General features: G+C 37.9%; 1 protein-coding gene across 1 annotated transcript in view; it reads right to left on the bottom strand.

Annotated features, from left to right (window-relative positions):
• Positions 1 to 13966, bottom strand: part of Ndufs4 (NADH:ubiquinone oxidoreductase subunit S4) — a 92833-nt gene that overhangs the window by 46042 nt on the left and 32825 nt on the right. Inside the window, exon 2 of the mRNA XM_021180357.1 lies at positions 12509 to 12587. Within this exon, the coding sequence (XP_021036016.1) occupies positions 12509 to 12587 (79 nt within the window). The remainder of the gene's footprint in view (positions 1 to 12508; positions 12588 to 13966) is intronic.

Genomic DNA, 13966 nt, shown 5'->3' on the forward strand with positions numbered 1-13966 from the left:
ACAGACGGTAAAGAAGGGGATGGAATCAGTAGCACCACACATGTGTGGAAAGGCCATAGGGACTGAAAAGCCCATTAAATGCATGTGTGTCTATAAACACACACATGGGGTACGGTCTGAATGAAGTTACGCTACTTTGGCGTGACAGTGTTCTTCCTAAAAACCAGGATTATCTAGCAAAGCCCTAGGCGTGGGAGACGTCCTTTTGCACTCAGGGAAATAAATAATACAGACAATTGCCAGTGTCCTTGGTTGCCTCTTGAAGGTACTTACTTTGGATACAGGGCTTGGAGGGCTTGAGCTAACACTGACCTGGAAGCTCCTCTCTGAGGACTGGCTCTCATCATATCTGAGAGTGCTACACAAGCGCCCAGGGAAGACAGCAATCAGTAGCCCTTCCCAGATGGAAAGCCTGGGAACAGCAGCGACGACCAGCATGGCAATATATGATATCCCCAAGAATACAACAGTGGCATTTATATCTTAGGGACAACCAGTTGCTGTCTAATTGAACTCAAGGCCTCTCAACAGGAGAGAAAGAGAGGAGAAAATAAGGTATCCGGCCAGCCAGATAGGGAGGAATGACTGTCAGTTAATATTCAGAAGAAGGCCAGGCACAAAAACAAGGGGGGATAGCCACACAGAGAGGTATCAGGAGAGACAAATTCTAGAACTCACATAGAAGGACAGATAAAGAGAGACAACTGCAACCGTCCATCAGTTATCCACTGGCTGAGCAAGATTCAAAGTTTCAATAGATTAGGGGCTTGTCAGCCCCTTCTTGGTAGACAGCGGCTTATTTTCCTGGGTATCTACTGGGAGAATGATATTAACGAACGACCTTCCTTTGGCTGTGGGTGCGTGTGGGTGACAGTTTTCCTTCTGTTCTGATTAGTAGCACCTCATTTACACTTTAGCCTTTAGCCATTTCTCATATCAAAATGTTCTTACTTTACACCTTCATATAGATTTTAGTTTACATATGTCACAACCTCAAAGTATGTTCCTTGGTTGCCTAGTTAAATAATCCGTGTCCCTCCTTGCTACTCTCTATCCTATCATCCAGCTTTGATTTTTGTTTTGTTTTGTTTTGTTTTGTTTTCTGTAAGATTCCTTAATCTACGGAACGCATTTGATTATTAACAAGTTGGGGAGATGGGCTCCAAGATGAAAGGATGTTCTGTTCTCACTGTATTCTTGGGGCTTGGAATATGGTACATAGTACGTTTTCAAAACACTTGAACACATACATGATGAATGTAAAAGTACATGATGGCTAATATAACTGAAATATTTTTTCTTTTTTTTTTTTTTAGAAATGGCTCAATGCATCTCCACAGATAATTATGAATAGTGTTCTTTGAAAACCACCAGACAGCTAGAGCGGGGTTGTAAGCTCTGAATATCCTAGCACAAGGCAGACTAGTATGTTTATGGTATTCAAATTAGAAACCTGCTTTTAACTCTTTGGATATCAAATCTGAATTCAATTGGGATTCAAACCCAGAACGGCCAGGGTTGGAGAGGTGAGGGTTATTTAACTAGGCAGTCAAGGAATACACTTTGTGCCACAATGGCAGAGAACCAACTACGTGAAGCACGGCAGACAGAGGAAATGGCTAGATCAGCAGTGTCAACCAGCTGGTACTGTTCAACTGGGTTCAACTATTTTCCATTAATAAGATTGTTTTACAATGATGCATCCTCAGTAGTCACTATATAATCATGTAAATGACCATAGTAATCAGATCCATGTCTTCAATAATCCCAGCCTGGATTTTGGTGGATCTGTATCTCGTGTGTTGCTTTAAGTAAACTAAAATGGTTTATGTGTAAGGAAGCATGAAAAGAGTTTGAAGACTTCATTAACTAACATTCAGTGAACTTAAAGCCTTTAGAAGTGTCGACATGAAACAGCAACCGAACAAAACCCCATTCACACATTTCTAGATATGTGTAGCTTAGAAGAAGGCAGTTTTACAGAGACAGCACATTTCCCACAGTGAAGCCTCTACATCATCACTAACTGTAAAAACAGACCCATTTTGTAAAAATTCTAATACCGGTAATGTTGTAGGCACTATTTTTGTAAGAGGAGAATGAAAGCAAAGAGTAGATCATATAAAATTAGAAACTCTAAACAGGGAAACAAAGTTTGCTGGCCTCAAACTTTGAGGCGTGCATTCTTTTTCCTTTTGCTCTAATTCTACATTTTATGGCCCGGGATATATATAACATAGAAATGAAAATTGTTACCAAAACATGCTACATCTAAATTTCTACCTCTTTCTGCCCCAAATTTTACTGAGAATCTACTACAAAATGATGGACATAAATCATTTAGCAAGCTAGTGGTAATTTAGATGAAGTCTTTTCAATCTGGCAAATTGGCCAATTAAAAAGCTGTTACATAAAGCGCGATATTCTCTACTACCAATGAGATCAAAACCAAGCAAAATCCCAAACGAAAACCAGAACTGACTGCAAAGTTTTATCTCCCAAAAGCTTTAAAGTTCTGTGCCCCAATTAGCAAAACAAACACTTAAAGACAGAACCGACAGGTAATGGTTGGCTACACTATGCTACATGAGACCTGCTGGACAAATAGCGTGCCGCAAGCAGACAGCACGCAGCACAAACACTCTGGTGGTTACTAAGAGACTGACCTGTGCTTTCATACTAGAACTGTCTTGAAAATAGCAAAATAAGCTTTATATAGATCCTAATAAATAAAATATTATCAACTCTAACTTAATGAGAGCCGAAGTGACAAGATAGTAACATGCAAAAATTTGAGATTCTTAAAACCAAGTGTCCAGTACTATTCAAAGGTCCCGAACGCAGCAGGTAGTGGTGCAGCGCAGACACAGGTGCTCTCTCTCCAGAGCCCACGACAGGAGCTGGCACACGGACCTCCAACACTTCAGGTCTACGCAGTCACCATGCTGTGGCTACTAACGTTTAAACCTTTACTGTATTTTGCTAATTGGTGCATAGAACTTTCAAGCTTTTGAAAGATAAAACATTCCAGTCAGCTCAATTCTTCAGTATTGTTCAAGTGTTCTAAGTAGGAACAAAGAGGAAAATAATCTGCTTTAATTGCTGAAGAATCACAGATAATAGAGATGGCTGAATACTGTAGACGAAAGATCTTTTGTTCTTCCAGCAATTTAATATAGCTATTCTGCAAGCTTTAATGGTTCCTGTCTCTATATAAAAGCTATTATTTTTCACATTTATTTCCTTTGTAACATTTCAAAAGTGTAAGTTTCGTACAACCTAATGACATGTCAGAATAACATTTTTGGAAACATATTTTGGAAATAAAAGTTCTGCATTTATATAGAGAATCTTACCTACAAAAATTATATGTATAAACAATCTGCCATAATGATCATTATTGTTAAACGAAATGTACATGTTTAAAATTGTTATGCTATTTAAGTAGAAATATTTTTACCTTAATTCTATTTGGACAAACTTTCAATACATTTCCCTGCATATTTTACATATAAACATAACAACCATTTTATATTATTGTATATGCATATATATATATATATATAATCATGGGATTCTAACATCAAATACAATAATCTTAAAAATAATAACATTCTATGATTATTACCAATTAACATTACCAATTAACCCATGCAACCAATACAGACAGAAATTTTCTAGTTTAAGTGTAAAAAGATTTCTCCTTGTTTGAGTCTTTGATATTTTTCACTTTTGTACATTGGGGTTATGCCCACATATTTTATAAAAGAGGCCGACCCAGGGTGGCTACTTCCTTAGAATTATAATCCCTATCTCTGCAGTCTTCGTGGCTACTCTTTTTTTCAGTAGTTTAGGTAACAGTCCACAGGGACATACACTCTAAAATACTTTCCAAAATATAAATGATATTGCAAAGTAACACAGTCAGCCAATGCCCTTCTTTACACTTTAAATCTAACAGTACTCCTTACGCTTCCTAAGCAGTCCTACTGAGTTGAAGCAACATTACCTGTGCTGAGTGAAAGAGAGAGAAAACCCTAAGGCTAAACTGCCACCATCGTAGGTTCACAAAGACTGATATTCTTTGATGTAAAATGAAATACTACTTAGTGAATAAAACATTAGAAAAAAAAAAGAAAAATGCTGTCTCCCCTTCAAAGAGACATATTCTTTGACCCAGTGCTCCAGACTAAAGCCTTGAGATTTTGCAAAAGAATGTGCGTGAGTAGAGTCCAGACAAAACAGACACTTGAGCTGCTGGAAGGCTGCATCACCCCGTGCAGACACCACTTACAATCTAACAGAGATAGCGCTGCTGCAACAGCAAGTAACCTCAGCAAAGGGAAGCTGGCCCTGCCTGCGGGGGAGGGCGCGGGCAGAGAAGTCGGAAGCCCGCCTTCCACCCAGCTTTATCTTTCTGTGTGGTCACTCACTTGCAAATTGTAAATCTAAGTTTATAAATTTCATCAAGAATTAATAGTATGCAAGAGGAAAAAAGAACACTACAAAATACTTCTATACAAATCTTCTTGCATTATTTTTGAAGCTTTGCAAAAAAGATTATTCAATGAAAAAATTTTAGAACAAGTTGAAGTCATGAAGATATTTAAGACAATTAAAGCAACAACAAAATTCTACTGAAATAAGTTGCTGCTTACATACATCTAAAACAATAATACTAAAATCCCACCAGCTAAGATTGCTGCTAGTACCACGTGGTTATTATCAAGTAGCAATGGCTTATTCCAAGTAGTGATCATCTTGTAACTGGTGTCTCCTGGCAATTTGGAATGACCTTAATAAACTACAACTGGCCAAACTTAACAATGATTATTTTTTATGCATACTAGACTTCTGATAAAAATAATAGTGGCAACTAAAACTGTCTAAAATGATAGTATTTTTATATTAGTAGTATTATACTATAAAACATTAACCCAGAAAGCTTTGAAATAACAGCTGCCCTTCTCCATCCTCTTAAAAAAAAAAAGCCAGATTTATGAATTACTGAAAGCTTCTTATTTTATTTGCTTTAATGAGAGGTACACTCATAACCATAATACCTTCATAAAGGTAAAAAAGTAGCATTAACTAGTTTATGAGCAAAATAATTAAGCATATAAATGAAAATGATTTCAAATGCCAGTATTATTTGGTCGTAGATCTGGGACAATGGACTAAGGTGTACATTTTACATATCAAAACAGAGCAAGACTTCTGGTGCTCCTAGCACCCTCAGTCCCTACATGGCATACCCTGCTTGGCTGCCCTTCCTCCAGAGCCTCCTCCCTATATAATGCAGACATTTTGCTTGCTCATGTTCTCTCTCCCTTTTCCTCTCTCTGCTCACTGCATGCTTGCTCTCTTTCTCTCCACCCACCACGGTGACTTCCCTGGCCTCCTCCTTTGGGGCCAGTGAATTCTCTGCCAGAGAGCAGTTTCCCAATAAGCCGGCCTTTAATATAATCTAATCTGGCTTAAAGTGGCTCATCTCACCAGAAGCAAGAGCGGCATGTGACAACATGCAGTGAGCACTTTGGACAAAGGGATGATGACAGCCATCAGAGTTTTCAGAAAACTAATCTGCGAATGCCACCTGCTCAAGCTCACTCTGTAGCACTTTCAGTAAGAACGGAATCAACTCTGATAAGAAGCCCCTCCTATCTTGGTAGTCATATTTTTACTGGGGTTATTGTTAACTTAAATTTCGACAAATAAGCAGTCAGTGCACTAAAATAAAATGCATACTAACTTGATTTAAATGCAATTGAAAGTGTACTGTATGCAAGTTCAGCTCCTGCTTTGGTTATTGAGGGAGAACTACTTACTACTCAGAATCGTAAAAGACAAGTTTACCTTCCTTCCCTCTCTCTAAGGCAAGGGCATTCTTTGCCCAGCCTCCATGCCCAGCTCCTCCCCTTAGAGGAGCCAAAGGCAAAGCAGCGCTTGCAAGCTTTCCTTCCATCTGTAGCAGGCACCACATAGTTTGAAATAATAATGGTGCAACCCACAAAAATGTTTTTTTAAAAACTATGCTCGTAAGTTTATAAGATTATTTTAGAATATTTTGAATATTTGATATTTGAATTCTCATTAGTGAAAAGATGAGTCAGAAATTTATACACAACAACCAAAAGCATTCTTAGGAGTTATCCTTAAATTTTTCCTACACTCTAATACAAAATTCCTGATTAATAGTAATCCAGGGGAACAACGCTACTCCCAGAAGATTTGGTTCTGTCACAATGCCATTATGTATCGCTCCCAAGGGAGAGACGTTTCTTACACTGGGAGGATGCTAACAGACTTCCCTCGGTTACATTCAGGGCCGTAAGGACTGAGTGCATACTGTCAATACACAATGATTCTGAGAAACAAAAAGTACTCACCAGCCTAACACTCACAAAGCACTATACAGATCCCTTCATTTATACCCTTGACAGAAAATTCTGCACATAAGAATTAAAAAGTTTTTTTTTTAAAAAGTTTTATTGGAATCTGAAAACAGTCACAAATTATACTCAAGTCTAAGCTGCTGCTAGAAGGAATGACACGTGACTTGGTAAAATCAGATTTCCACATAAAATCTGATGAGCTTCCAGCACTCTGTAAACTCTCCTTATATAAGGCTGTCTGAGAGCTACAGCAAGTGCTGCTGCTGTGCGTGAGCTGCTGTCATGGGAAGGCAGGCAATACCTGCCACCACACCTGCATGCACAACTGTAGTGGCGCAAGAAAAGCTGGCCTCAGCATTTTAGAGACTCAGTGCTAAGTCCGGGGGTCTCCTTCCCCAAGGAGAGACTCAGCGGGATGACTCGGTGCTGCCTCGGGAATCGGGAATTTGTTACACTTTTAGATGTTACTGGAAGTCCAATGATGTTTTGTTTTGTTTTGTTTATAAGCTATAGCTAGAGATATTCACTGTGATAAATTCTAATGCAGTAAAATTACAACAAACTCTTAAGTTGCAATATATTTTTTATTTTTGAAGTTCTCTTTAAAAGACATCTAGCTTACTGGAAGGTGAATGAGTTCTGACATCTAGTAAGCTCATACATTCTAATGGGGTGTTGCCCTGGTTCCAGTACATGAAAACAATGCATTTTCATATAAACATTAGTCAGAAAAACCAAGTCTTCAATAGCTTCATATCTGGCTATAATTCATTGTTAACTTAAACTTTAAAACTTTACCATGCATTTGTTATACTGACTCGAGATATGTATATGCATGTATGTATGCATGTATGTATGTATATACATATTTATTCCAAATACAGATTCCAAACATATTTCATATTTTATTTCATTTGTTAATGAAAATTCCAATCACACCAAAAAGGCATAAAGTACTACAAAGGCATCAAATTTAGTAAGGTCAGAAGCAGAACCAAGATCTATAAAATTGTAATTTTCAGGACTGGAGTGGGAGCTCAGTTGGTAAAGTGCAAGGGAGAGAGCCCAGTTCCTCGGCAGCCATGTTAAAGGCCAAGCATGACTTACACTGGGAATTTCAGCAGTGACATGGTGGAGAATGGGGGATTCCTGGGACTCCACAACCAGTTTGAATAGCCAGAGTAGCAGGAGAGCTTCGTCTCAAAACAAAGGTGGGCAGCCCCTGAGGCCTCCACTGCTGAGGCTGACTCCCAGCTTCTCAGCACGTCACACAGGACAGCCACACAGGTGCACAAGCTTATGCCCACACAGACAGCCATACATGCTCAACAAAGCTGCATTTTAACTAAAAGAATTCTAACTCTCACTGGAAAGCTCAAGTTCACCAAGAACAACATTTCTTGAAGTTAGTAAGTGAACTTTGGGAAAATGTCTGCCACACACTAACGACCACGTAACAACCACAGTCAGTCTGTCATCTTGATGCAGTTTCAGTTAAAAGGTGTACCATAAAAAGTGGTGAATTCCATCTGCAACAATCTGAAAACACACAGGGCTGTTCCTAAGGACCGCTACTGTGCTCTGCTGAGCAGCACACAAGTTCCACTCATACTTTTCTGTTGCTACCTGGAGCATAAAAGGATGTGTATACAGAGTTGAAATGTAAAATTTAACATTTTTTCCACTGGCTCTTTACAGAAGCTAGTCTGTATTTTTCAAACTGTAACTGTAAGAACAGAAGAATGTAATGACTAGTAACTTACCCCCTTGATTGTTCGGGTTTTTGTTTGTTTTTGTTTTTTACGGGGAGGGGAGTGTTAACACAGTGAGAAGGGCAAATACAGATGGTGTAATTATGAAAATAATTCACTTCATAGACCATCTAAAGTCTTTTATGCACACTCACTGGCCATCCTTTAAGACAGTCTTAATTTAACAGACCAAAAAGCTGGCACCAAATTGAATATACAAAAAAAAGGCTGACACAGAAAACAGCACACCCTACATAGTATTTGGGAAGACCTTAGAACAATGGATAGTTATTTTTCAAAAAAGCAATTAACATAAAATTAAGAAGTGACCTTCACACCCTTTCTGAAAACAGAGAGTTTGCAAACAGGAAAATATGTTACTGTTGTTGTACAGGTCTATGGTTTGTCCTTTCTTTCACAAATCAATAGAAATACGGTTTGACAAGAGGACCTAGACAAGAGGACCATCTCAGTCAACAATGGTTACATCACTCTCCAGAATGTCTGCATTTCTTTTAGATTTAATTCTTCCTGACCCACACCTAGCCCTGCTAACCACTAACAAATTTCTTATCCTTAGAGTTTTCTAATACCTAGGATATCAAATAAATAAAATTATATAGCATATACCCTTTGAGGCTGGCATAAATAATGCATATATTTTCTGGATATAATTTTCATTAAATAAATTTAACAAATATATTTTACTTATGTGTGTCTTGTTTTATCATTTCTTTCTCCTCAAGGCCCATAGCTTTTGAAAAACTTTTGTAACATTTGAATTTACTTTGTGGGTGTATTTTTATGTGTTCCATAGCCCCAGTGACAATCAAAGGACAATTTGTGAGTATCGGCTCTCTCCTGTTACCAAATAAGATCGAAGGATCAAATTCAGGTCAGCAGACTTGGTGACAGACATCTCTATTTACTGAGCATTTCACTGGCCCTGTCTTTTATTTGTTTTTAAGCACACTTTTAATTGTGAAAAAGTCCAATTTTATGACTATTTAAAAACATGAACTGAACTCTTCTGGTGTCCTAGCCAAAAATCATTTGTCTAACTCAAAGCTACAAAGATCTCCTCTTTCCTTATCTTTTAGAAATTTTATCTATTTTAGCTTAAAATTTAGTACCACAAATTTATATTTAGAACTGAGAGTATATCTTGGTTATGGCACAGACATACATGAAGTGTTTATTGCATAAAAGTATAGAATATTCTCATTTGAAAAGAATAAACTTTCTTCTTAAGAGCGAGCCTTTTTGTTTCTTTGATCTTTGAGACAGGGTCTCATGAAATTAGGTGATCTCAATCTTGCTATATAGCCAAGGATGGTCTTGAAATCCAGATCCTCCTGCCTCTACCGCCTTAATGCTAGAACTGTAGGTGTGTAGTTATGACCACCCCATGTACAGACAACTTTCTAACAGTATGCTCCATCAGTAGTATGAACAGAAGCCTACCAAGGAAATGAGGGTCAATTAACTGGGACTTTTTTAAGCCAGAGAAGCAATTGTTTAGTCCAATAAAAGAGGTAAAAGATTAGACTATGTCTCCCAATCTCGTGGATTAGATTCTTCTCAGCAGCCTTCTCTCATGTTGCCTGCAATCCTGGCCCTAACAGCTTAGTTTTGTCTATTTCATTTATTGGATTCTCCTGTAGGATTTCTCTGGGTCAGGGTAGAGAGGGGGAGGGTAAAACTTTTTTTTTTTTTTTTTTTTAAGTAAAACTAACTAGATTCTGTAGAAACAGTAGGTGTATTAATGATTAGCCAAACAAACAGAAACAAGTATACCAACTCTATAAACTGTTTTGTTGTTGTTGTTCTTCTTCTTCTTCTTGGTTTTCTTTTTCTTTTTTTTTTCCTTTGGTCTTTTGAGGTTTCTGTGTAGCTTCAACTGTCCTAGAACTTGCTCTGTAGACCAGGCTGGCCAGGAACTCAGAGATCCACCTGCCACTGCATCCCCAGTATTGGGATTAAAGGCGTGCAGCACCATGCCTGGCATAATAAGTTGTTTTGTATTATGTAAGAGCAACATTAAGGTGATAGTTCCACATCCTTTAAAATATTCATGGGATTAGCTTTACATTCTAAAATACTTTAATCATTAATGTCTATATATACATGTAGCATATATGTATAACAATTTGTTTTTTGCTCAAAATGCAAATATAATTAATTTCAAATACTCTGTGTTTGTAAATGCTCTTCTGAATTCTTGATCTTCTCAGGCTACTTATTTAGCTCTTCTTTAGAAGCTGTGTAGGAACAAGACATGAAAATCTAGCAGTATTTTGTTACCTACAACTTGAATATAAAAATAAATAACTAAAACTCTAAGTTAGGGCTTTGGTTACCCCTTTTAAATATTATTCCAACAGCTGTGACTCTGTGCAGGAACTCAGGTTTCTAACAGACTAATGTACTGGCACCTGACTAACACACTTCCAGGAGGCAATGGCTATAGAGCAAAGCCCCTGGTGATATACATCTGATTTTGTGATGCTAAGCTTGTTCAGAGCAACACAGAGATCAGATGCTTCTTTAGAAAAGAAAGACCAGCAAGCACTGTAATAAACTCTATAAAGCTTGAATAACCAATAACACGGTAACAATAAGCCAATCTCTGGGTTTCAAAGAGATGGTCAAGAAAATTCAAACACAGGCTGGAGAGATGGCTGAGTGGTTAAGAGCACTGACTGCTCTAGAGCAGCAACCACATGGTGGCTCACAACCATCTGTAATGGGATCCGATGCCTTCTTCTGGTGTGAACTCACATACATAAAATAAATAAATCTACAAAAGACAATTCAAACACCAGTGCTGGTGTCATGAGCTGGTGACTAGAACACATGATAGCAAAGAGTAGTTCCTTCTCCATACAACTGCCCTGTTCCTTTTATTCTTGACTAACCACATATATTTGATTATGATTTTTAAAATGAATAGACAGTTACTATGAAGCATCTAGGTAGGGAGAGCAGAAACTGAAAGCAAGAAAAAGAATAACAAGTTCCATGTTTACAGAATACCCTACAAATGAATCCTACAAAGCAAACCTAGGCAGAAAATCAGAAACCAAATCATGCAAGGCCCTGAAGGCCATCAGGATTTTAGTGTTAACTGTTAAGGCAATAGGAACCGCCAAAGGATTATACACAAGAGGTGATGAAAACAACAGTTAAAAAAAGTCTATTCTGACTATCCTGGGGAGAATGAATCAGGAGACTAAAATACATGGGAAGACCAATTATGACATTATTGCAGTGATTTACATGGTGCTGTCTACACCAATGGTTCTCAAACTGTAGGCCAAACCCCTTTAGGGTGTCACGTATCAGATATCCTGCACATCAGATATTTACATTATAATTCATAACTGCAGCAACATTACAGCTATGAAGTAGCAGCAAAGCAGCATTAGGAAGGTTGAAATCACTGGTCTACACCAAGACGATCCAAGATGATGGAAGTGCCAACAGACAGGTCTTACAGATCATTTGAATAAAGAGCAGTTAGCCTGAGACACGAATTTTCCAAACTATCTGCTTACTTTTCTATTTACTTATATGTCTGTTATCTTTAGTATTATAAATAGAAATTTCAGAGTGACTTGTTTGTATTGTGCTTACAGGTTCAAAGTTAAGTGACAAAAAAGTACACCACTGGAAAGGGACTGGTGATGTTGGGGTGGAGCTCGGTGTAGAAAGCTTGCCTAGGAGGAGGTAATTAGAAGACACTCACATTTATATAGTAAATTACATTTAAAAATTAAGGTGCATACTTATACTACTATTAGACTTAAAAACATTACAATATTCAGCTGTTGTATAATAAAAGCATTTATATCAAACTATATCTAAACTTCGAAGATATTTTTAAAGGTTATCTGCCAAAATGTTGCTGACTGATGATAGAAAAAAATAGTATTATTCATTTGTTGTTAGCTGTAACTTAACTCACTAGTGTGCAGAAATGATGGTTATGTGCACACATTACCACACAGTGATAACAACACTGCATGGTTCTAGGAAGACCCAATATATTTAATTTAAAGAACACTGATAGGTATCATATAGCTTAAACAGTAGCATAACTTAGACCATTTAAAAACAATATATTTATTTCAAAATAAAAGTTCCACTTACTCTCATCAGTATTTCAAAAATAGAAACTTTAATTTGTTACTATTTGTATATGATGTTTGCATAGTATTCAATTTTTTTATTTTATTTTGAAAATCTTAAGGTTTGTGTATAACTTTCCTAGAAGAACTCAGACCAGTATAATGAATAATCTACTGTACAAAGCCATGCCAAATGGCAGAATCACGGCAGCATGTTGTCGGAAATCCTTACCAGTTTCTCGTCAACTGTTATAAGCTGTGTGTCCCGAGTCTGGTTGTCTGCCAGCTTCCAATTGGATGTGCTCAACAACCTGCGGTGCGAGACGTGGAGTTAAAGGATGCTCTTGCCATGAAGAGAGAGGCAGACAGACAGACTTACATAAACACACTGCTTGAACAGTATCTGTCTTCTTAAACATAAAAAGGGAAGGAAAGAGAGAAGGCAGCACAAAAGCCCTTTTCTGCCCAATTAGTTCTGTCTGCTGAGTTTCTGGCAAACTCTCACTGACAGCTTACAACAGGCGGCACTTGATGTCACTACAGACTGTCTCTCATAAAAAGCCACCAATGACAAGTACTGAACTGCTCTCTATGAGGGTACAGAGGTTGGTTTGTCATGTCCAGGCAAAAGCATGCAAACTGGTCCCAACTCTTCTGGAATGCTGATTCCTAAAGGATGGCATCAGGGAAGGAGGTGGGGAGCGGACAGGGGTCCGAGGTATGAGAACAGGCTCCTTGTCTCTCCGTGTAAAGCAATCAGGAACTATTTGCATGGCTATCGTAACTAGTGCTGTTAGTCCAGTCCCCTATCTTGTTCACAAAACTGAAGGTCTGAATGAATAATTTAAAAAAGAAAATGTTGTTGGAAGTAACATGGGCACAAAATCAATTCCTTTCATGACCTCTTTTTCCTTTGACATAGGTCTCATGTACTCTATCTAGCCTTGAACTCCCTATGTAGACAAGTATGTCCTTGAGTTTCTGACATCCTTGCCTCCACACCATCATGCCAATTTATGTGGCAGTGGGGACTAAACCAGGATTTTCTGCATGCGCGCAGGTAGGTATTCTACAGACTCAGCTACATCCCCCAGGTCACGACTTAAAAATTTTTATACGTGAACAAAAACTTTAAGACTTGCTATATAGCAGTGAGATCAAAATAGGATTCTAACACGTTTTGGTATTGTCTGTGTTGAGGTGTTGTTTGTTTTAAGACAGAGTCATACTATATAGACCTGACCTGTCTTGAACTTGATATGTTGATTGACCATAGTGGCCTTGAACTCAGAGAGCCCTACACTTCTGCATCTAGAGTGCTGGAATTTAAGGAGTGCGTCAGATACCTAAACCACATAAAGACCCAAGAAAGATAGAGAACTTCAGATCAATTTCCCTTTATGAATATCGATGCAAAAATACTAAATAAAATTCTCGCTAACCGAATCCAAGAACACATCAAAACGATGATCCAACATGACCAAGTAGGCTTCATTCCAGGGATGCAGGAATGGTTCAATATACGGAAATCCATCAACGTAATTCACTATATAAATAAACTCAAAGACAAAAACCACATGACCATCTTGTTAGATGTTGAGAAAGCATTTGACAAAATCCAACACCCATTCATGATAAAAGTCTTGGAAAGATCAGGAATTCAAGGCCCATACCTAACCATGATAAAAGC

This window comes from Mus caroli, chromosome 13 (assembly GCF_900094665.2).
Source record: "Mus caroli chromosome 13, CAROLI_EIJ_v1.1, whole genome shotgun sequence".
Lineage (NCBI taxonomy): Eukaryota > Metazoa > Chordata > Mammalia > Rodentia > Muridae > Mus > Mus caroli.